The sequence below is a fragment of the Tamandua tetradactyla genome, chromosome 4 (assembly GCF_023851605.1).
Source record: "Tamandua tetradactyla isolate mTamTet1 chromosome 4, mTamTet1.pri, whole genome shotgun sequence".
NCBI lineage: Eukaryota > Metazoa > Chordata > Mammalia > Pilosa > Myrmecophagidae > Tamandua > Tamandua tetradactyla.
The window spans coordinates 65,547,139-65,572,876 of record NC_135330.1 but is presented as its reverse complement, the minus strand read 5'-3'; the positions used below and the strand labels follow the sequence as shown (position 1 = coordinate 65,572,876).

The following is a 25,738-nucleotide window of genomic DNA, read 5'->3' as shown; positions in this document are numbered from 1 at the left end:
CCTGATTTTCAGATGAGGAATTCAAGACCAGAGGTTAACAGGGTTGCTCAATAATACAAATGAAGTGAGGTAATATAGTATTTTATTCAGAGTTAGCATATATAATATTTTGCATAGATAATGAATATAATAGGGGAAAAATCTCATGGATTTCTTAAAATAAGAAATATCAGATATTTGCCAATCATATTGTTCACAGACATACTAGATTCCCGGATGCAGGCGGACATGCAGTTTTCTTGTGATAAGGAATTTAAATTCCAATAGAGGTCAATCCCCAAGCATTTAATTTCTAGCCCTTTTTTAAAAACCCAAGAAATAATGGAGATTCATTAAGGATCCAGCCTAGCACAAATGCCTCCACAAAGTATGTTTTCACATATTCATGGGCTATATGTTCTTTGTCCCTTTTCTTTTGGATTTTGTACTTTAAATGTTTAAGAACTCTCCGAATAATGGGGTAATTACTCTTTATCTGAGGATAAATTGCAATTTTTCCCCTACTTTGTCCGTTGACTTTGCTTATACTCTTTCTTTGCAATCATTCATGATTTTAAATCGAAAGTCCTGTTGATGGTGGCCAGCTCATTCTTTATATAGGAGTCAAAGTAAACGTGGCAGAATATACTTTTAAAGCAAATATCAAAACCATTGTATTACACAGAAGTTATCAATAGTTGTGTACAACTCTATTATTAAATATCCAGAAAGAGTCTGGTATTTTCTAGAGTTCATTAGCATGGCCCATAACATTGTCCTTAACAAATTTTCAGTCTGTAAAGACTGACCCATTAAAGACTACTTATTAACCTGATGAACTCTTTAAAGTTGTGCTTCTTAAACTAATTTAAATTGTGTTTTGAAGCCATACAAAAGTAAGCTAGTTTCCTTTATTAAGACATTATTTTTATTTCCATTTTTAATATGCTTTTATTACAGAACATGATACAAAGTACTGGTACTTTGAAAACATAGCTTAAAAAAATATCCAGGGCATCATTTTTTCCCAGATATTTTTCTTAAGTAACCTTGGCCCCTTTTTCCCCCTAATTGTTTAATACATTTTTAGTAAACAGAATGATTCTCTTTTCCTAGAGCAACTAAAAACTAAGATAGCATATATTTCAGTCCAATCTGTTAAAAAGCAGTGGGCTCTGGTCTATAAAAGAAAGACACATGTGTGTGTGTGTATAAATAAACACATATGAAAAAAGATTGGCAGGAAATGAAAATATTAACAGTTGCCACTGAGCTGTATGATTATATGACTCATTTGTTTTTCATATCTTCCTGACTTTCCAACCTTCCTTAGCCCATTCCATATTATAAACATTTTAAAATATGGAAGAAAAATTACCAAATTCCAAACCAGAAATCCTAGAAGACACCTTCTTCTTTGGCAATCGAAACTATTTTCTGTATCCCAAGGCCAGTCCTTTGCATTGACTTTCAGTGCCAAGAAAGAGGAGGAGGAAGTGATGATGGTCATGCAAACTAAGTAGAGGCTCCGCTAGATACTCTGAAAGCTTCAGAGCTTCTCCAAGTGCAATTTGCATCTTGTGAAATCACTTCAAGGTATTTATGACTCAGCTCTTATTCTGTGGAAATAACATGGCTCCTCTCCAAACATCAATAAATGTGATATGTAAAGGAAAGACACTAAAATAATGGGATATTTGTATTCAGATGACAGCATGGTCAACAATGGAGCCATGTAGACTTTTATAAGCTGATAATCAGGATGTTAATATTACACATGAATTATACGTTCATAAGAAGAGTTTATTGTCCTCTGATGTTGTTGCTGTGTAGGGTACAAGAAAGTATGTGCAAATTCAGACATTGAGGAGACAAGATAACTTGACCTTTACTTACTGATTCTTTTGTCAAAGAAAAAATATCAAACTGGAGCAACTCAATAAAAATAGCCTCATTCAGAAAATATACATGTTTCTCTTTAACATACTAAACATTTATTTGACTCTCTTCTTCTGAACCATGGTAGTGGCAGGTACCAGAAATCAGGAACAAATACTCTAGGAGGACCAGATGGTTGGGTCAGGTTTCAGAAAGCATGTCATCCTCCCTAAATCACAGTCAAGGCTGAGTGGGGATAGTACAAGTGGAATCCCCCTTTCAAGGAATTCAGGTCCCAGTGACTAGAAAACAGGAGCAACCAAAACCATCCTACTACCTCACCTCTGTCTCAGTCATGCCACTGGCAGGGAGAGGCTGCTGAAATTAAAGGCGCTACATCACTTTAAGCTGATGGGAAACTGCAGGTAGACAAGCACCACATTCTGGGCAGGACAGGAAAAGCACAGAGTCTCACCTTCAGGGAAAAATGATGCCGGCTACTCTTTCCTCCTGAGATGTGGCCCTGTCTGGTCTGGGAAAGTCTGACCAGGGTCTATAATACCTGAAGAGACCCTCCTCAAAAAAAAAAAAAAAAAGCTCCATATAGGCAGGGCAAGAAACAGGAAAACAAGAACTGAAAAATTCTGATCAGTTAAACAGAACCTGTGCTAGAGGTCTAGAATCAGTTGAACTGAATGCCAAAGAACAGATAGAGAACAAAGCCATCCAGCAAGTAAACCCTAGGTAAAAGAGTGAAAACAACTTCCAGAATAAACTGATTAAGGAAATCAAATGCCTAGATGCCAGCAAAAAAATAATGAGTCATACTAGGAAGATCAAAGATAAATCCCAGTCAAGGGAGCAAACCAACACTTCATATAAGATACAGGAGTTGAAACAACTAATTTAGGATATTCAAACAGACATGTAAAATTTCATTCAAAAGTCAGTGAGTTGAGGGAGGTTATAAAGAAGACATTGGGCAAGCATGAAGAACTTGAAAGTTTGTAAAACCAAATTGCAGAACTTATGGGAATGAAAGGCATAGTAGAAGAAATGAAAGAACAATCGAAACCTACAACAGTAGATTTGAAGAGGCAGAAGACAGGATTAGTGAACTAGAGGACTGGACAAATGTTCTAAAGTATGATTATGGTGATGAATACAAAATTATGTGATGATATTGTAAGCCATTGATTCTATACCATGTATGGACTATATGTAGGGAAGATTTGTCAGTAAAAGTATTTGAAAAAAAAAGATTGAGTGGGGGTGGCATATAGCTCAAGACATCCAAATGCTTCCTTGGATATGCTGCTATATCTCTTCTGTTTTCATGCCAGGGATCCAGTCCTTTTACCAATAAACAGACCCTCTGCTGAGGTCCACTAGCTCAGCTGACCCCAGATATTATCACCACCTGGATTCCTCATCCCCATCATTCTCTTTCTCTCTCACAAGACTTCCCAGTGTCATCTGTTGCTGCATCATCTCTGATGACGAACATTCTTATGTCCTTCCACACGCAGCAGCACCTTTGGATTCTGCCTCCTCACCTGTCTCACACCCTCTGCCCTTGTACTTAGCCTGGGTGAGTGGGGCTTAAACTTGGTACAATCTCTGACTCACGCCATGTCTACTAAATGTCACCACAAATGATTAACATTTTACATTATTTCCATGGAACACTAGTTAAAATTCCAATCTTGAAAAGAAAATTTCTTTTTTAATTTTGCTGCTTATTTATAGGTTGCTTCTTTTTTAAAAAAATACTTTTATTAATAAAACAACATGCAAACACACAAACATTCTTAACATACAAACATTCCATACATGGTATACAATTGGGGGCTCACAATATCATCACATAATTGTGTATTCATTACCATGATCATTTTTTGAACATTTGCATCACTCCAGAAAAAGAAATGGAAAACAAAAAAGAAAAACTCATGCATACCGTACCACTCACCCTTCCCTCTCATTAACCACTAGTATTTCTATCTACCCAACTTATTTTAACCTTTGTTCCCCCTATTATTTGTTTGTTTATTTTTTATCCATATTTTTTATTCATCTGTCCATACCTTAATTAAAAGGATATCAGACACAAGGTTTTCACAATCATACAGGAAAAGAAAATTTTAAGACACAATTCATTAAGAACTTTTACCTTTCTATTGAAAAACACAGTCAATAGGCAATGCACACAATTCAAGATATACTTTGAGACAAAGTAAGCATTTCTAAGAAGTCGAAGATAAACGAAATTTCGATAAGTTCATTCTCTCAAGTACTTACTGAGCACTTCTCATTTGCTTAGCGCTATGCTCAGACTTTTTGGGAAACTTAAAAAATGATCTCATTCACAGGAAGTTTATAATTTAGTGTGGGAAAGAAAGTACATATGAACATAACCCATGGCACTTTATAAGTGACGAATGAATGTTTGAGGAATGAATGACTAGGCAAGTGAACAGTTGCAACAGAACTGAATAGGCCAAAAAAAAAAACAGACGTGAGATGTTGCAAGGCTGTATGATTGAAATAAAATAATGGTATAGAATATTATAGGATATGTTTATAGAGAGCTTTTAATGATGGGTGAAGTGGTTGTCATTTGATGAAAGTAGCAGGATCTCAAGGTACAATTCTGAAAATATAAAGTAAAATGCAAGTTAACTTAAGAGTACTAACCACTGGATAAAGGTTATTACAGGCAATTTTTATATCTCTATATCTTCTTCAATATCTAGGTCTTCGATAATGAACACATATGTTATTCTTATAAGAAAACGTTTATTTTAAAAATCGTATAAACAGGAAGTGCTATGAGTTCCAAAGAGAGACATCACTTTAGGCTGGAGATGCTCAGGACAGCTTCTTGGAGAGTGAATTCTGAGCTGGGGTAGTGAAATTGAAATAGGAAGAAAGGTGGAAAAAGTGTTTCAGGCAAGTTGACTGGAGCAGTGAGGCTAAATCAGGTGTTATTTTAAGTATACTTGTAGAGTATTTTAAAAATGAACTCTTGTAAAGAGAACAGTCCTTACTATCTCCTATTATTTTGTCTGTTCTTCTTTGGTAGCAGCACAGTTGGCCTAGAATCAGTGTTACACACTTTTTCCATCATAGCATCCCAATTGTAGAGGAAAATGAATGCATCACCCCAAGGGCCTTGGAATCGTAATTTAAGGCAACCCAGAAAGTGTAGTGTTTGCCCATCTTATTTTATCTTAAAATCTCCTGCATTATTTGCATCCCACTCCCTTACGTATGTGTCTGTGTTAATACACAAATAAGGCTATTTTCCCTAACTAACAATTGGAACAACATTAGGAAAAATATCCTCCTAAGAAATCATGCCATTTTCATCCTGTGGCTTCCATCTCCCTTTGGTGCATTAATCATGCATCCCTAGGCATATGCAAGTGTGCATTTGAGAAGAATCAGGTAAGATGATCATTAAAGCTTCAAAAAATGTAATGACAATTCTGAACTTTCAGAAAGCAATGCAGGGCAGGCCACGGTGGCTCAGCAGGCAGAACTCTTGCCTGCTGTGCCCAAGACCTGGGTTTGATTCCCCATGCCCATGCAAAAAAAAAAAAAAAAAAAAGCAACGCAGAGTGTATTTGCTTCTGTAAAGAATATTAATAAAACAAGTTATAAAACAGAGGCAAAATATTAGGAAGTCAGATAATAAACAGAGGGCATTGTAACTTCATTTCTATTATGTGTGGAAATACATAATAACTTGTATTCTTCTGTTTAGAGAAATTTAAATTGCCTATATTTATATCATGGTTAACTTTAAAATGCCTCTCCTACCCCTCATCTTTTTCTGGGGCCCTTTCTACTGTCCTCTGTGGAATTTAGGATTTCTAATGTGTTTGTAGATATGAAATGCTAGATTTAGATCAATGCATATTTATATGAGAAAGAAGTTGGACATACAGAAAGTAACTTTCCTAACAAGTGTGGTGCTTTTGCATCTCCTTTCTACATGAAAGGTTCACGTCTTTCTAGAACATAACATGTTTTTGAAAATTCCCTGAGGGGCCTTTTTGATAGAAACTTTTAGGACTCCTGGGCATAGCCAAAGTAAGCAAAGGCCAGATGAATTGCTCTGTATGATTGAATTTAAAGAAGCCCAAGAGTCAAAATGAAGTACTCTGAGAATGCAACACGAATTCGAACAAAAGGGGAGGATATCTAATGAGCCTGGGAAAAGGGTGGTAAACCAGGACGTAAAGGAGAACTAGCCAGTGAGACCTTCAAGTATCAGATAGGACGAAGTTTGGTAAACTCTTTCTGGAAGGGGCCAGATAGTAAATATTTTTGGCTCTGCGGGCCATATGGTCTCTGGGTCTCAGCAGCAACCACTTAATTCTGTCATTGCAGCACAAAGCAATTTGTAAATGAATGGATATGGATGAGTTCCTGTAAAACTTTATTTACAGAAACAGGTGACCCACTGGATTTGACCCATAAGTCACAGTTTGAGGGCCCCGGGTATAGATGGTTACTTTTAGTTCAGTGATTTCTAAATTTCAGTTCTATGTTTTGTGCTGCTTTGGGTTGTGGTATAATTTCCCTTTTCACCCCCAACTCTTTAGGAAACATTTACTATGCAACAGCTTGTGGTGAGGCTATTTTGGGAAGGTGCAATGAAGGGCAAGTATGGTAGCAGACAGAAGTGGAGAGGGACAGAGGAAAGAGAGTAGACATAAGAGGCCAGGTGGAGTATAGAGGTAGAGAATTCAGTGAAAGTCAGAAATCAGCGGAAAAGGTCAAGCATGAGTCTCCACAGGATCTTTAAGAAATACTTGGAGACACTTGTTTTCCCTAAGCACATTTAAGGGAAGTTGGGGGACTTGGAGGCACACCCAGGTGGGACATGCTTGCGTTCCTCAAGAAAAAGAAAAGCTTACTTCTTCTCAAAGGTTCATACATAAGTACCCCCAAATATAGGAATACTTCAAAAAACACAAAAACAAAAAACAGAACTCTGTGCATAACACTAACAGAGCCACCACCCCAAATCATGAAATACCAATAAACTAAGAAAAAAAAAAAAAAGAGTTTCTAGCTCCTAAAGTATTTTTAAATATATTTAGTATAAATGATTCAGTTACACCTTGTGTAATATCATATTCAAATCCTGGTTCCATTTTTTGATATTTGAGTTATTGAAAACATTTTGAGCTTAATATGTGTATTAGATACCTGCTATTTTCTTGATTTGTTTTGCAGACTTTGCAGCTGAGCATGGCTCTCTTCTTGAGAGTTTAGATGAATAATCACTTCTTTAGGGTTTTCATTTGCATTATTGCTGATTGGCAGAAGAGAAAAAAATAGGAAAAATATCTTCAAACATACAAGTTTCAGTTGTGAACAAAAGTAGTCAGTTAATTTTCATTTTGTAATTTAGGATATAGTTTGCTACAAGTTCCTGATTTCTCTGCAAGATATCTAAAAGGATAAGCATACCAAAATCCTATCTTTCAATATGAAATAAAAACTTAGAGTAGAAAATAATACTAAAATCATTCTATATATTGCATCAGAAGTCTCTAAATTGTTTATAAACAAATTGTTTATAAACAAATTGTTTATAAACTGTGCCTTAAAACAACACATTTCATTATTTCTACAGTAATTTTGGTTAGTAAATACTATCTACCATGGCATTGCAACATGCTTCACAATATAATTTGCTTTGCACTGCAATCTTATACAAGGCTTCCTTTTCCCTCTAGCTTGCAAACATATCTTCTGTTTTATGTACAAGACAGTTAGGAGAGTAATTGTAGCTGTCATGAAGGTATAAAAAGTAAAAGGAGTATTTGGTCACTTTTTAATATTGATAATAGTCATGTGTAAATAAAAATAGTTAACATTTTATACATTAACTTAAAGCAAGACATTGTGTCAAGTGAGGTAGAAACTATCAATATACCCATTTGATAGGCAAGGAAAATGAGACCTAGGATAATTCTGGCTCAGGATCTCATAGCTAGTAAGAGACTGAACACACAGGTTTTATTGACAATAAAGCCCATGCTCTTCATTGATGCTGTTCACTGCCTGTGGGGCTACTTAATCAACACTCCTTTCACATAAATGAAATGATACATAATGCAATACCAATACCTTTAGATTTTAAGCGTGTTTTAAGTATTAGGGGTTTAAGACTGGAAATACAAAGAGCTGACTCACTTCACCACTTGCCACTACTTTGTCATTACTCACTTATTCTTTGCCTTCTCGAGGAAGTTAGAATGCAGCACTTGAAGCAAAGAGGAAGACTGTGAATCATTAGACAAAAATTGTCACAGGTTGAGATCCATGTATGAGGCAGAGTAGAGGGTTGCATAGCCAGGTGGTGTGAGCTTTGAAGGAAAGGTGATTAAGTGATTAGAGGAGTAATGTCTTGGGAGTATCTTGGGGTGAGGAAAATGTTCACCCCATCTCCCAATCTGGGAATTCACAGGGTGTGAGATAACAGGACCTCAGTGAATTTAGGTTGAATGAATGGGTTTCCAGTTCGTTAACTGTGGTTAACATGATCAGAGGAAAATACAGGAAACCTCTGAAAAGGATGGCCCTAACAGTTTTGTCATGTGAACTATCACACAAATGATGATTTTAAAGCTTTATCTGGCTATGAGACCAGAAGATTGTTTTGTATACGTAATTGGGAACTGGCTAGAGCCAGAGACAAGAGGCAACGTGTCGGGAATTGAATCATGTCCTCTACAAAAAGCATGGTCACATCCTAACCCCTAGTCCTGTGGTTGTGATCCCATTTGTAAATAGGACCTCTGGAGATGTTATCATTAGTTAAGATGTGCCCAGACGGAATGGCCTTAAACCAATGTAGCTGAGGTCCTTATAAGCAAAGGAAACTGGACACAGAAGAAAGCCATGGAGAGGAGCTGAAAGCTGGACGTCAGTGGAACCAGGAAGAGAAAGGAGAGAATATCACCATGTTTTGGGAAAAGCCAAGGAACCCAAGGATTACTGGCAGCCAGACTGCTACCAGCCTTGAGAGAGAGCAAGCCTTCTGGACTCTGAAACTATGAGTCAAAAAATTCTTGGCTTTAAGCCAACCCATTTTGTGATATTTGCCTCAGCAGGTGGGAAAGTAAGACACAGGGATAAATGGACTCTGAATGGAGATGTCTTAACAGCATTATTCTTCAGGAATCAAAGCATGGCTTAATCTAATTTAACATTTGTCACAAATTATTGAAATAGTAAATGCAAAGTGACATATAAAAAAGTACAGATAACAGCATTTTTTCCCTAGTGAAATGCCAAACTTGTGAGATTTAATCACAAGAAACACTTTCAAGTTTGTGTGGGTGGCAGGGAAGTTTTCATTAAATTTCAATGTGGGCAGATGCCTTTTTAGTAATTTTTTTTACGGTCTAATAACTCAGAAAAGGGTCAAATGAGAGGTTGCATACTGCTCTCTCAAGAAATACCAGTTCAATATGTCAAAGTAGTAAAGCAAATCTAATACAATATGAAAATCAAGAAAAAAAATATTGAAAGAGAAAGATGGGGACCAAGAGGGCAGACGGAATCATCAACAATGTGACGTCAGTCCACAACAAATGTGCTCACCAAGTTCAGTGTTCATATATTAGAACAATAAGCACCCTTGAAATCTCAGGTAAGTTTAGGATAAGTTAAAAATGTATTATTTAGCTTGGTAGGGAGTCGTAGCAGAATTCCATCAAAACCCTTTAGCCTCTGACCACCATACACCCCTGGAGGAGATCACTAACTGACCTCTGTGGATTCAGTCTCAGCATCCTTCCAACACAGCACCACAGACAGCGATGACCAGCAGATCCAAGTGAACCTTGCATGACCCACATTTGCTGTCTCAGTCCCTCTGCTGGCATTTGTGGCTGGCATTTCCCCTGCTAACGTCATTTGCTGACCACCGGGGGTTGCAGGGGTTCATTCCCACCCACCTTCCTCTCTAAACAGGGCATGCACAATTAATCTTCTTCATTTTAAAAAGCAGAAGCAGTCTGTAGATTTACTAAGAAACTGAAGATGTTCAAAAATAGAACACATACACAGAGAGAATGATCTCACCTCCTCAAGTATTTTGAAGACACTCCTGAATGACACCTGCCTTAGGCATCTTATTAACGCTCTATCTCCCCCACCCCCAGCATCCCGAGCCCTCTTATCCTGCTGTATTCCTTCTAGAGCCGTGTCCTCCCTTATTATATAACCAACTCATCGAAGTGTCTTATTAATTCTCTCTCTGTTGCCACTAGAATGCAAGCTCCATGAAGGCAGGGGTTTTTGTCTGTCAGCTTCATGACTGGATGCATAACAAGCCTTAGTAATGTCCCTGGCACAAAGAGGTGCCCTCAAAATATTTACTAAATACCACTTAAGGGAGATACCACAAAAGGAAACATTGTTTTTCTGAATTGTCTCCAGTATCAGAGATAGAATTCAGCCTGCATCCTTCCAGGCCTGGCGGAATTTGGGGTCTCCCAGAGAGTATGCCATCTCATTCTCTCGCGTGGCTTCCTTCTTTATTATGAGCACATTTATGCCCTTCTTGTGAGGAAAAGCCTAAGCTCTTGACAAAGAATAATCAGTCCTTCCCATGTAGGCACTCCTACTCAATTTATCAGCTTCACCCTCTCACTGAAGAATGGTACAATCAGCCCAATTACTTCTACGTTTTAAGTTTACTATCTCCCCAGTTTTAGTCTTGCATTATTCCTATGATGAAAAAAAATGACACTTGTGTGAATAATGATATACTCATTATCCCAAGAAGTGAAACAGGCTAAAAGCAGAACTTTAAAAAATGTTCTATAGTGGGCGGGCAACAGTGGCTCAGTGGCAGAGTTCTTGTCTGCCATGCCGGAGACCTACGTTCGATTCCCGTGCCTGCCCGTGCAAAAAAAGAAAAAAAAAAAGTTCTAGACTGGATTACTTGGATGTTTGGAAGGTTTATCTCCCTCACCTTTGAGACTGTAATTTCTCCTCCAGGCCACATTCCTGATTGCTAACCCTCAGAGAGAGAATGCCATGGGCATTACACTTTCACAGAATGTGGAAAGAAACAAGAGATATGTTTTAAGAGATGGGAAACAGGAAAAAGTAGTATATGACTTGAGGTTATTGCAATAAGACAGGAAGACCCAAACAACCATTTCTAAGGAAATAATTTTTATTACATTTTTATTGAGTGTTGTTTATGCCTGAGGATGACTAATAGGAGGAAATTAGGCTTAATTATGTGGGCAAAAGAAACTAGTTGTCAGATTTGGGAATTTGACCCTCCAGTTGACTAACTAGGAATAGGCCATAGAAGATAAGAGATGAAGTACTGGGAGACAGAATGAAGGAGATCATCTCGACCGTCTCCAAGAGAAAGAGAGAACCATTTGCCCTGGATGGCTTTAACCAGAGACTGGTACAGAAGTAGAAAATGAGAAGTCCTAGCCTTAGTTAAAATAATTTTTAAAAAAATCCCCAAATTATAGTGGTTCTTAATGAGAAACCTTAAGGAGAAAAACTTATCAGTATAAATACTTCTGCTAACATAAAGTACCAGGCTCATTACTTTTTCTTTCCGTAATGAAGAAGGGCAAAGAATGTCCACACATCAAGCCATAAAATATAGAGAACGTGAATTAGGGAGGATAAAGATTTAACTTAAATTTTAGTATCTACTAATTCTTTTTTTATCATGAAATTGAGCCCCTAACTAGCCTATTTATGAAAAGTTCTATTGTGAGCATCTACTTTTTACAAAGTTCACAGTCATCCCCTGTGAAATATCAAAACTTCAATTACGGTAAGCCTTATTGAAGAAAACTGCATTTGTTTGGAACGTTTGCTATAGACAACTGTTCCTTTAAAGTGCTAAGCTCAGTTTTGCAGGGGGCTAGACTTTGCTCCCACTGATAACATGTATCTCACTGACCTGACCTCAGTGATATTGCTATAATTAAGCCAACCAGAACAAAAGCTGCGCAGTTCTCTTCCCAGTGAAAATGGTTAGACCTTAACCATTGCATGTTTACGACACAAATTGTGTTTATAAATGATTACTCTTTTAATACCCAATGCAAGGTCTCAAATCTCCCATACTGGCAGCCTATGCTATAAGTGCCAGTGGGTCACACAGTCTCACTTTTAGTGCTACGATCGAGTCTGGGTGTAGAGGTCCATGCCTGGAATGTCTCAGCAAAGCTGGGATATCAACCCCCACTCAATGCCTTTTAAAAATTTCTTTCCTCCTACTTTTTCTTTGTGCAAAAGTCCCTTTTTAAAATTCTAAGGGTTTTTTTTGTGTGTGTGTTTTTAACTCTTTTATTTTATTAGAGACTTTTATAGAAAAATCATGCATAAAATACAGAGCTCCCATATCCACCCTATTGTTCATACCTTGCATTAGTGTGGTACATGTGCTACAATTCATAAAAAGAACACTTTTTATAACTGTACTATTTAACTGTAGTACAAGGCTGACTTTAGGGTTCACATGAAATACAGCCCTATGTTTGTTTTTTTCTGCATGGACAGGTACCGGGACTCAAACCTGGGTCTCTGGCAGTCCTATACTTAAAAAAAAAAAAGTTTATTCTAATAACATGTACACAATCTAAAAATTCCCCCTTTGACCACTGTGGTAGTTAGATTCAGCTGTCAACTTGGCCAGGTGAAGGCACCTAGTTCTGTTGCTGTGGACATGAGCCAATGGTAGGTGAATCTCATCTGTTGCTAATTACATCTGCAGTCGGTTACGAGGTGTGTCTGCTGCAATGAGTGACGTTTGACTTAATTGGCTTGTGCTTAAATGAGAGAACGCAATGTAGCACAGTTTAAGCAGCTCGGCATTCCTCATCTCAGCACTCGCAGCTCAGCCCAGGCCCTTGGAGATGCAGAAAGAAGTCACCCCGGGGAAAGTTGTTGGAACCCAGGGGCCTGGAGAGAAGACCAGCAGAGACCATCCTGTGCCTGCCACATAAGAAAGAACCTCAGTGGAAAGTTAGCTGCCTTTCCTCTGAAGAACCAACAAAATAAATCCCCTTTTATTAAAAGCCAATCCGTCTCTGGTGTGTTGCATTCCGGCAGCTAGCAAACTAGAACAACCACATTCAGATATATAATTCCATGCTGTTAATTACATTCACAATGTTTGGTAATGATAATAGCACAACATTGTGAACATAAGTTTTTTTCTTTAAGCTTTCTTATTATCATATGTATTTCTTTTCCTGGGAATCCTTCTCTACCATAATGTATGTCAAGAGCTCTCTTTATAAGAATTAATACATCTTTTTTACGCTGTAAAGCCTGGCCCCGTAGCCTCTGGCTAGAAGGCCCCCACCCAAACTAAAACCCGTAAACATCCAGGCATACAGCTGTTCAAACTCAGCCAATCAGGACCTGCCCTGACAAACAAAGGACCCTCACTGCACACGGCCTGTAGCTATGCCCACTGCACACGGCCCGTAGCTATGCCCCCAGCCCTAAAGCACGCAAAACTCCTAACCTACCACAGGAGGCCCCGTAGTCATCGTCAGCACCCCCCACTAGCTAGCCTATATCTAGCCCCACCGCCCCTAGTGGGGCGCGACTTCCCCGGCCCACACCCTGAGCACCCAGACCTGGGAACCTCGCCCCGGGACAATAAACTTTTTAAACTTGGACTCAGTTTCTCTGATTTCTCAGCCGGCTACCGTTTAAAACCTGACATACGCAATAGTTGATTTTGTTCTTTTTTTTTTTTAACTTCCCTTTTGCTTCTAAGAGGAGACAGGTACAGATATAAACATTTTCTAGGAGGACAATGGCTGAACTTACCCTTTCTTGTACTTTACAATTATCCAACAGGGAACAATGATGGATAAAATAATGAAGAACATGCCAAAGAAAATGCCTAGGTGGTAAAACAAGGAAATTAAATGCAAGGAAAATATAGCCTAGAGATTTAAGTTCTCTTAACATCTAGTCTCACTAGAGGTGCCAATGAGTTTTTTTAAATGCAGTTATCAATTCTGCATTTAAAAAACAACCTCCCACAGATTTATCTTTCAGGATTTTCCTCTATTCCAGGTTTAAACTAGAGCATTAGTTGTTTCTTATTTTAAAATATTTTTATTGAGATATCTTCATGCACCATATATTCCATCCAAAGTATACAATCAATGGCTCATGATATCATCACATAGTTGTGTATTCATCATCATGATCATTTTCAGAACATTTGCATCATTCCAGAGAAAGAAATAAAAGACAAAAGAAAAAAACCCATACATCCCATACCCTTTACCCCTCCCTGCTAGTGACCACTAGTATTGCATATACCCATTTTTTTAACCCCTTATTACCCCCTATTAGTTTTTAATTTTTTTGTCCTGATTTTTTCTCATCTATCCTTACCCTGGGTAAAGGGAGCAGGGTAAGGGTAGATGAGCAAAAATGTGAAATCACACACATTATAAAAACTATATACTTATACAATCATTTTCAAGAATCAAGACCATTGGAACACAGTCCAACAGTTTCGGGTATTTCCCTCTAACCACTCCAACATACCATAAATTAGGAAGGGATATCTATATAATGCATAGGAATAATCCCAGGATAACCTCTCATCTCTATTTGAAATCTCTTAGCCACTGAAACTTTATTTTCTCTCATTTCTGTCTTTGCCTTTTGGTCAAGAAGGCTGTCTCAGTTCCATGATGCTGGGGCCCAGCTCATCCCCGAAAGTCATGTCCCATATATTTCCAGAGACATTTACATCCCTGGGAGTCAGGTTCTGTATAGGGTGAGGGCAGTGAGTTCACCTGCCTAGTTGGCTTAGAGAGAGAGAGGCCACATATGAGCAACAAAAGAGGCTCTCTGGGGGTGGCTCTTAGGCATAATTATAAGTGACTTAGCTTCTCTTTTGCAGGAATAAGTTTCATAGGGGCCAACCCCAAGATCGAGGGCTCAATCTATTAAATTGGTTGTCCCCACTGCTTGTGAGAGTACTAGAAATTCTCCAAATGGGAAAGTTGAATATTTCCTCTTTTCTCCCCACTCCCCCAAGGGAACATTGCAAATACTTTTTATTCTCTGCTCACATTATTCTGGGATATATTGGGGCATCACCTATCCAAACCAACAAGCTCTCACACCCTGTTCAAGATTCTATGCATTATGGTGTTCAAATAAAGTGACCATACAAGTTATGGAGCATTAGTTTTACCATCACAGAATTTTGGGTAAGGGATGAGCTGAGGAGCTTGGCAACCTGTAGTCCAACAGCATCCTTTCAACAAGTGGATGAGAACCAGTACTGGGCTCCAGCTCTCCATGGGTGCCCTCTCATGAAACACTTCAGTGACAGGTTATTCTAGATACAGATCTACTAATGCCCTTTGAGGCAGTCTCTATCACAAAGCCACTCCTACTACATGGGTAGATAACAAAAAAGTTCCTGAAAACTGGTCTTTGGGGCCTTCCATTTGTGCAAATGGACACAACCACCATCTGAAGTATCTTCCCAGGTCATAAACCAAAGAGGAAGGATCATTCTCCAGTCACATTTAAATAAAGAATTTTTGACTCTGAAGAATAATCATTCTTTCATAATGGTTCAGAGATAATAAAGAAACTGCCTTAAAGAATTGCCACTCTTAAAGAATACATCCAGGTATACCAGTTTCACCACACCCCAGCCTCCACTTATCATTATTTTCTTTCTCATTGAATTTGCAATATAAGATATTTTGATCTCTTATTTTTACATCTTGTTTACACTAAGTGAATACTTACTGTTCGATGCTCGAGTTCCCCAGAAAACCCTTAAAAAAACTTACCAAGTAGGAGAGCATCACGTGAGGCTAAAAAGAAAACAAAAGCCACAGAAAATTAGTCTGATGTGGCCAGCCAGAGCTCTGAGCCAAAGGCAATTCATCCTTTTTAAAAAAGCACAGTCTAATTTTTGTCAAATATAACAAACCATTGTTTCACATACACAGTCTTATCTTGTGCAATCAATGAACCCTGATTTTTCTTTTTTAAGTTAATATTTTTGTCATAAAAATACTATAACACAGCAGAAATTCTATGAAGCAGAACAAAAGAAAAATATTACCATAATCCCAAAACCCTAAAAAATTTTGGTATGTTCCCTTCTTAGACATTTCTCATGCATCTAAGTTTTAAATATTATATAAATTTTTGCTCCCCTCACTTTCTTGATCTTCTTTTGTGAGACTAGTTCACAAAAGTCTCCACGACTTTTCTAAGATACATGGAATTTTTTCACTTCTGTCCATTACCTCGGTGAGCACAATGCAGCCTCAACAGAAAAGCAGGAAAATGCATAAACTATTTTAGAATTCAGGGTTGGGAGAAAAGAAGCTCCTAGTTTTTGACCCTGGTACATAAATATATGGAAATTGTTTAACCTCTCTAGAACTGAATAAACAATAATAAAATAAAAGAACAAGGTATTACGTTTTACTCATTAAATTAAAGACAATGAAAAGTTTATATGTGAACACCCAATAAAAACTTTTTTATTTTTTTAAATAAAAAGTATGCCAAAATTTTTTTGACGCATATGCCAAATTCGACTGAAGCTTGTGAGAGAGCGAGTCTGGGTGGAAGAGATTGAAAACAGGTGCTGGGAAAGCAGCTGCTCTAATGAAAGGAACCCTGGAGAACAACAATGAGTAAAATGGATTTTAGGACATTTTTATGAGTGTCACATAGTATAATTATTCTCTAAATCTCTAAGAGATTCCAAAAAGACTTCTCTTAGTCTTTATATCTTTCCTGGAGTTGAACTTATTTTTCTTGCATGCAAACCATATTTGCCAGTTTGGGGGCAGCACTGTTAAATGGGGCGACATGTGTTAATCGTTGTGGCCCGTTCTGGTGGCAAGGGGGATATCAGGGTCTCCCTCCCTTGACTCTGTAAGGAAGATGCTGCCATGTGGAAGGGAAACTGAGGTTTGCCAACAGATCCCTACCTGGTGATCCCTTGATTTGGACAATTTCTCAGCCTCAAAGCCAGAAGCTTTTAAGCTAATAAATTCCCACTGTTAAAGCCAATTCATTTCATGGTATCTGCTTTGAGCAGCTTTAGCAAACTAAAACAATCATCTTCCCCCTTCCCATGGATTTATAACTCGCATATTATATCTGTATGATCCTTATATTGTTATTTATAATATTTATTTTACTGGTATCTATTTTGTTCCACTTATTTATATGTCTATCCTTGTGCTATTACAAATTGATACATGTGTTATGACTTTATGTTTTGTTTTATTATCTGGTAGGATTGATCCTCCAATTACTTGGATTTTCCATCACTCAAAGCTAGATATTCAGAATTCTCTTAAGGCATTCTGCCAGTTAGCCAATGATGTTTTTGCCAAAGAAGTGAATATAATTTGATATTAAAAGGTGCCAAGTTTATAATTCAGAAATGTTATTTGTGAATTAGATTAGTTAACATATTTAAGGAATTAACTGAAAAAATCAATCTTGAACAAACTTAGCATATAACTACATATTATAAATGAGTCCTAAGAGCTGAAGGTAGGAAGTCTAGCACTAACTTGGACTAAGAAAGATTATTCACAATTATTTTACTCACTCATCCCTTATGAATGCAAACTCACTCTTTAGGGTTTTGTATCTTATACACCCTTGAGTGGCCAGAAGAGGGCTCAACATCACTTGCTTTCTTAGCTGCTGTATCCAGCTGTATCAGCATAAAACCCTGTAGCATTCAACAGTGAGGGAGATGAGATAACTGCTCCCTGCAGCTTGGACTCATGCTGCAACATTTCTTGAAGGCCTACTCTATCTGATGTGCTTCTGACCTTTTATGCTTCATGGGCCTTAAACAAATCATTTCTGCTTGATGCATGTAACAACAGAGTGATATAGACGAGAAGGGTGCAGAGCGGGTTCTGAGGAGAGATGGATGGAGCAAGCAGTATGAGGAAGCAAGGCTTGCCTGAATCTCCTTGCCACTGTTTTTTCCAGGAGAGTTAAGGGTTCATTGTATTTTCCTTGGCCCTTAGCACATAACCACAAACACTACGGTGTACTTGATGCCCGTGAGGATCAATGAATGAATAGTCTATGTGACAGCGTAGGCCCTACCTTCCTTGCTCTTGCACTTACATGATTTACAAGTGGCCAGGGGAGGGTCCCATCTGCCATCCTTTTGGCACTGGCTCTGAAAACTGCCTTCCAGAGTATACCCATCTTCACACTCCAAAGTAACATTTTCTCCATAGTGATATACTTTTGAAGTCTCCAGCTTATTCCGGATTCTGTTCATAAACTCTGGGAGGCTACATTTTACCTCTGAAATTAGAAAACCAGAAGACAATTGGTGTTTTATTGTTAACTGTTAGTTGAAAAAGCCTTAATGGAAAGATCCCAAATCTACTTTGCCCTCAACAAAGACGGAAGATGTTTTCAATGAAGAATTATTGACATCCCCTAATATCTTATGATTTAAAAATCTCTGACTTTGATTAATCGTGTAAAATAAGGAATATGGAATGAGCTGCACAGCTACTTTTTTTGTGTGTGCTGTATGGCAGGGTCACATTTCATTATTTTTCCATGTGAGTATCCCATTATTGCAGCACCATTTGTTGAAGTTTTGTTTGTTTGTTTGTTTTGCTTGTTAGTTTTTGGGGAAGTGCGTGGACAGGGAATCAAACGGGTCTCCTGCATGGCAGGCAAGAATTCTTGCACCCCCAAAATACTTTTAAATTATTAACAACTCTGCACTGGAAAATTGTAGAAACTTTAGAATTTGGACAAACATGTTCTAGCCCTGGATCCACTTGGGCTTAACCATAAGCAAACAGGAATATTTTGTTCATGCACTCTAGACATTCAACACATATTGGTATTTTGCCTCTTGTTTGAATACACGTTTCTGGTCCATTTCTATACGTGGAACAAATAAGTTAGTAAATCATGATTCTGAATTTAAATTGATGTTTTTTTTCCTCTATTTAACTTACTTCATCCCTCTTAACTCTTCCCTTGTTTTGTTTTCTTTTTCTGCCCAGCCATCAACATCTCCTTTTCAGTTATAGTAGTTGTAATAGCCTCAAAATTATTCTAAAATTTTTTTTTCCTTTATAAGAACTGACACAGTAAGGTGGTATTTCTCAAAGTATGGTATGTGGTCTTCCTACATCAGAGTCTTTTTCAAAATAAACTTCTAGATCCCACCTCAAGATACCAGAATCAGAATCCACGGGGATAGAGCTTTGGAATCTGTCTTTTTAACAGGGTTCTTGTGTGAGATTTTAAAAATTCTGAAGACGAGTGTCACTCTATAAAGCACCTTTGAACAGGACAGTTATTAAGGCAAAATGAATTTTACATAAATGAGAAGGAAGCAGTTGCCCAAAAGATAGAATATTACCCTTTTATTTTCAGGACATGAACTATCACAGTCTTAATTCATACTAATAAATTTTGCAATATTCTCTGAATCTTCACACTTTATATCACTAAAGCAAAAAGAGATGAGCTTTCAGATGTCTGCAGAGTCGCGGGAATATTTTGGGCCTTCCATTCTTGCCAATAAATAAAAAGTCACCGACCCTCCCCGGGATGGGCCTCATTTTCTATATCTCTAAAATGGGACGGTAAGGGTGACGGTAGGATTTCTGAGGCCCTCAGGACCAGGCGAGCCCTATGGTCCTGTGAGCAGGGCAGCCCTGGGACTAACTGCTCCCTAACATGAAACGGGGGGGCGGAGGGGGCTCTGAAGGCCCTCCTACCTCATCCCTGCCCTTAGCCGAGGATTTCTAAGAAGAAAAAAAAAAGACTAGAAAACAAAAAAACAAAAAGAAAAATAATTTACCTTATGGTCTTGTAAAGTCGAAAGAACCACATTTGAAAAGGAGACAGTGGTTAAAGCCTGGCTGAGACCCAGTCCTTGTCCCTGCAGACCACGTGACCTGGACTGGCTGCTGTAACTCTGTGGTCTCAGCTTCCCACTCTGGGAATCCCACTAATAATAATTCCGCCTCAGAGGATCCTTTTGAGGACAGACACAAGTAACTTTTCTAAAGACCTCAGTAACCTGCCTGGTCATAGCATATGATTTCTAATTCCTGTTTTGCAGCTGTTTAGAATATTGCCAACAAAGATTTTTAAATCACGTGTCATTTTTGCACACAAAGATAGGAATAAAGGAAATAATTCCTGGAGACTCCTTTTCTGGAACAAATTAAACTCCCACCCTTGGTCATGGGGATTACAAGGAAGTTTCAAATTCAGGACTTCCATCAATTAATTGCTCTCGAGCTTTTTTTTGCTCATGTTTGGTAGGTAAGGCACTGCCTCACTTCAGGCTTCAATTTTCCTGGCCAACAAAGTGTGCTTCTAGTCTCATGTTTACCTTTCAAGGATATTTGGGATGATTACCTATGGCCCTGTATGGTGCTTTAAAGCTGAAATATCCTATTAGTTCAAAGCCAGTAAAGCAATTAAATTGGTGTTTGATATCTGTTGCCTTACCGGAAATTCTGTTGTTTCTTTCTGTTATCAGGTAGAGTTAAGGATCCTTGAGCGGATTTCCTTTCTACTTCCTCTTCTGCTTTTCTCCCCCACCCCACCCCATTCAAAATTGTTTTCCTGTCCTTTCAGAAACTGATCCCTCAGCTATGGTAGTCTCAATTTTTTATAACATTAATTTCGCAAGAATAAAAATATCAAAAAAACAAGGCACCTTTGCAGTAATGACCAAATTGGCTCCAGGTTCCCTGGTCTGTACAGAAAATGAAGGGCTTTCCCACCAACAGGTAGCCAGGGTCACAAATGTAGTTGACTGTCATCCCAGGAAGATATGGAGATGCACTTCCAATGTAGCGTCCATTGGGGATCTTGGGAGGGTGTGGGCATGCTGGGAACAAGTCCCCACACAAACACATGAAAGGACATTGAATGAAACATTGAAGCATGAACAAACCAGCACATGCAATAATATCTCTGGCTCTTAGAGGCACATGAAGACCTATGGCAAGCAGGTCCCAGGCCACTAACTGCTAACTGATTGGTGGAAAGGCTGATTCTTTACACTCAACCTCAGTCTTTGCTAATGGTCCTCTGCATTCTCTACTAGAAGACTGTATCATCCGGGGGTACCACAGGGATGTATGAGCTGCCAATTCAGTGCTGTTGTTACCTCGGTGGAGGATGAAGCTCAGGTGGACAATCAGACACAAAGGAGCCTCTGACTGTCAGGTACTGCCATTTAAAGGACAATCTTAAACTCCACCTCTCCAGAGCGTACTGAGTTCCCTTTGCCAAGGTTAAGGTGAAGGGTTGATAAAGTGCATTGTTACCTGAGAATATTGTACAGAAAACATTCTCTACAAAATCTGAAACTCACTGATTCTAGTCACTCCCTACCTGCTTCCCTCCTCACCGTCCTCCCGTCCTCCCCCAGCAGAAAGAATCATCTGCAAACTACCAGGTGGACATACACTGGTACATCTAGTACCTGTCTGTCATCCACTCGACAGGTAGTTCTCTGACATTTATAACAAACCATGTTTGCAAGCAAAATGACCATCATTATAGAAGCAGAAAGGTTCTTGCCTAGATATTCTGACTCAGGTAGAATAGGAGGAAATAAGCACTGACCAACAGAAACAGAAAGTTCACAGCGAGGGGCAGGGCTGCTCCAAATCCCGTTCCCTTGACTGTCACTTGTGCAGTGGATGGTGTGCTCCCCAATGAGGTTGAAGGTCATCCCTTGGTCCGGGTGGGGGTCACATGTGTAAGATATTTCTTTTCCGTAGGGAACGTCTTCCAGAGGATTTCCTGAGTGTTTCCCATTAAGGATAGCCGGGGGACTTGGACAAATTATTTCTAGAATGGAAACGAGAGCTTTGAGTTCCACCAGAGTTTTAACTAAGATGATTATACAGTAATGGTGTCCTGTGACTGGTATGGGAATTGATTTTTTTTTTCTGTTAGAAAGACTATAACTAAGGTGGGTAGAATTTAAATATGCAAGGCTTTTGCTGAGACAGAACTAACTGAGGTGAGCCCTAAATTTACAGTTTAAGACACTCAACAGTCCTGGATCTTTCAGATAACTAAGTTGTTAACCATTTTGGAAGGTGATTAATTGGTTTATTCAACAAGCATGTAACAACTTTATGTTAGGCACCATAAGACTCCTAGACTGAAAACGAGGTCAAAGACAGATAGGGGGCCATTATCAACAAAACAGAAAATGACAAGTGCTGGAGAGGATGCGGAGAAAGAGGCACACTTATCCACTGTTGGTGGGAATGTCAAATGGTGCAACCACTGTGGAAGGCAGTTTGGCGGTTCCTTAAAAAGCTGAATATAGAATTGCCATACGACCCAGCAATACCATTGCTACGTATCTACTCAAAGGACTTAAGGGCAAAGACACAAACAGACATTTGCACACCAGTGTTTATAGCAGCATTATTTACAATTGCAAAGAGATGGAAACAGCCAAAATGTCCATCAACAGACGAGTGGCTAAACAAACTGTGGAATATACATACGATGGAATATTATGCAGCTTTAAGACAGAATAAACTTATGAAGCATGTAATAACATGGATGGACCTAGAGAACATTATGCTGAGTGAGACTAGCCAAAAACTAAAGGACAAATACTGTATGGTCCTACTGATGTGAACCGACATTCGAGAATAAACTTGGAATATGTCATTGGTAACAGAGTCCAGCAGGAGTTAGAAACAGGGTAAGATAATGGGTAATTGGAGCTGAAGGGATACAGACTGTGCAACAGGACTAGATACAAAAACTCAAAAATGGACAGCACAATAATACCTAATTGTAAAGTAATCGTGTTAAAACACTGAATGAAGCTGCATCTGAGCTATAGGTTTTTGTTTTTGTTTTTTTTGTCTGTCTGTTTGTCTGTTTGTCTTTTTTTTCTTTTTCCTTTTCTTTTTTTTACTATCATTATTATTTTTATTTTTTCCTCTATATTAACATTCTATATCTTTTTCTGTTGTTTTGCTAGTTCTTTTCCTAAATCGATGCAAATGTACTAAGAAATGATGATCATGCATCTATGTGATGATGTTAAGAATTACTGATTGCATATGTAGAATGGAATGATTTTTAAATGTTGGGTTAATTTCTTTTTTTTTCTTTAATTAAAAAAAAAAAAGACAGATAGGGTTTTTCAGCCCTCAAAGATCCTAAGTTCCATGGAAATTACTGAGAAGTTTCTTAAACATGTACTATTATCTTCAACAGATGTCAATGTTTCTTGATGACTCAAGGCATTATCATCAGAAACACTGCCAGATATTGAATAGTATCATCAGAATACATTTGTAACTAGAGGACTCTTTATACCCAGATTAAATGACTCCAGAATATCTTTTTTTTTTCCCCTCAGTCTTTCCTTTCTTCCAAACTCTCAGCTGTCATTATTTTTTCTTTATTTTTTAATGTATTTATGGAGCAGTTTCCTCCCTAAAATTAGTTTGATAATTCTAATCTGATGTGTATGTAGGAATAGGTATCCAAGCTTTTGTGTGTGTAAACAAAATGAGAGCCTTAATATGTTAAACATGGTTGACCTCTCATGTCTGGATTTTATCTTTCTGTTTGTATTTACTCCAAGTTTATTTATGTTTATTTTCAGCTTCATGTGTCTATGGAAGATTGGACTTCTTGGATATCTGAGTTTCATAATACTTATTGAATGTTCATATAAACATTTTATCATAATGCTCAACATTAGATATTCAGATTGATTTCCAGCAAAGTATTTTAACAAAATCCAAACTAAAATGAGCTTTTTCTCCTAATCATCAGGAGAAAGGACTTAATAAAAAGTCTTTCATTCTTTTCATACACAAAGTGGGATAAATCAGTAGTGTTCTGGTATATAGAACACTTACTTTTACCTATTAATTTCTGAGTCTTGATAAGTTTTATTTAAGTGGGTGGCTTGGAAATTTAAGGTGCCTCGTTTGTTTCAAACATTGGCTCACCACCACTACCACTGCCACTCCACCCCTTTCCCCAGCAACATAATAATTTATCCTATCACTCCATTTTACCTTCCCAGTAGCACTTATCACTATTTAATATGCCATTTTATGCATTCTAAGTGTTTATTTCCATATTTATTTCCTTGTTCATTGTCTGTCTGTGCAACTAGAAAGCAGACTCCATGAAAGCAAGATGCATATTTCCGATTCATTACACTTTGCCGAGAGACTGGCATGAGAAACCCTTCCTTAGTCAGTACTACGGACTAGATAACAGACTGAATAAATCGCTTACGTATGTGAGGGGATAGAAAGGCAGAAAATTTAGAGTTTACTCTTTGATGGCAACTCTAAAAAAAAAAGAGAGAGAATAATAAAATCTGGTGCACCTTCATGTCATCTAGATTCTCCCCACCGATTCTGCACAAAATTCACCACCTCCATTAAACTAGTAGCTAGCAGATTGGGAGCAAAACGCTTGCTGTACAAGACCTTTCTTGAAATTCTTCCAACAAAAACTGTATTTGTATATGCTAGTTAAATAAACAAAGATGCAGACAATAGGTGACCCCGTGTGGCAAAACACACTATAAAAAATATAGGGAGAGAGAGAGAGAGCGGGCAATGGTGGCTCGGTGGTAGAGTTCTCGCCTGACATGCCGGACACCCAGGTTCGGTTCCCGGTGCCTGCCCATGTAATAAAGCATATGGAGAGATATCTAGGCTCTTCAATTGTTCTTTCTACTCACGTTCACAGACAGGAACACTGCTGTTCCAAAGGGTTTCCATTCCAACCAAGACACAATGACTGACAGAATTGCCTTTCAATTGAAACCTTAAGGAAAAAAAGGAGTAGCGAATCAGCAAGCAATTCCCACCTTTCCTTCAATTCTTCACTGAGGCCTTTGCTCAGCATCCTCACCTCAGCTTCAAATACCATTCAGTCCTTCTGCTTGGGTCCAGCTAAAAGTCTTATTACATTAGGGACCAGAATCCAGGAGCTGGTGGAAACTCAGAGGCTTAAATTATTCTAAAGAATCATGGTGTCCTGTGACTGGCAAAGCAAGTGCCAGCCGTATGCTTAATTGTCCTACAGACACTATAGTTCAGCATCAATCACATAGGGGGCTGAACCCGAGCCAGACTTCTCTCCGGGCGCTTCGGAGGTCATTTTTGGCATCTCACTTAATTTTCATTAATGGCTCGTGAGGAACAATAGCTCTCCCAACTCGGCTGAGCAAAGCAGAGCACACCTGCAGAAAGAACAGGCATTGTTTTCTAGCCAGTACATTTGTAGCGGGACAAAAGGAGTCTCACAGAAGCAGAGTGGATCAGATGTTCTAGGAAAAGAAAGAAGAGTGAGGGGGTAGCCGCTTTGCAGAAAGCCACCCTGAGACATGCAGCTTATTGTGGAACCTGGTGTCCTGAATACTGCTGGTCATTATTGGTGGCAGATTTTGTGTAAATATCAGATTCCTTAGAACATATTGAAAATAATTGCTTTACTGCTCAATCTTGTTACCTCTCCTTGATGGATAGTACATGCCAAGACTGTTACATTCATATATGCACTAAATATACACCTTAAACAAGAACTCGGCCATTATGATGTCAATGTCAAAGCCCATTGCTGATATGCAGATAGATGATTTAGTCTTAGATTATGACTCCCACTATTGATTGTCTTTAAGTTTCCTGAAACAACCTTGCATGACACCACAGTGCAAACAATTTTTATCTTATACGTCAAATGTTTTCCTTGCAAGCCTTCCATAAAATTAAATTTTCCTGCCTCCGAATAACTATTTATC

General features: G+C 38.3%; 1 protein-coding gene across 2 annotated transcripts in view; it reads right to left on the bottom strand.

Moving 5' to 3' along the window:
- Positions 1 to 6,997: 6,997 nt before the first annotated feature.
- Positions 6,998 to 25,738, bottom strand: part of CR1 (complement C3b/C4b receptor 1 (Knops blood group)) — a 102,700-nt gene continuing 83,959 nt past the window's right edge. For both annotated transcript variants that reach the window (XM_077157654.1, XM_077157655.1), the window contains 7 exons: positions 24,677 to 24,762; positions 21,553 to 21,780; positions 20,636 to 20,809; positions 18,052 to 18,237; positions 15,723 to 15,746; positions 13,717 to 13,792; positions 6,998 to 7,186 (listed from right to left, as the gene is read on the bottom strand). In XM_077157654.1, the coding sequence (XP_077013769.1) occupies positions 7,084 to 7,186; positions 13,717 to 13,792; positions 15,723 to 15,746; positions 18,052 to 18,237; positions 20,636 to 20,809; positions 21,553 to 21,780; positions 24,677 to 24,762 (877 nt within the window). In that variant the 3' untranslated portion in view covers positions 6,998 to 7,083. The remainder of the gene's footprint in view (positions 7,187 to 13,716; positions 13,793 to 15,722; positions 15,747 to 18,051; positions 18,238 to 20,635; positions 20,810 to 21,552; positions 21,781 to 24,676; positions 24,763 to 25,738) is intronic.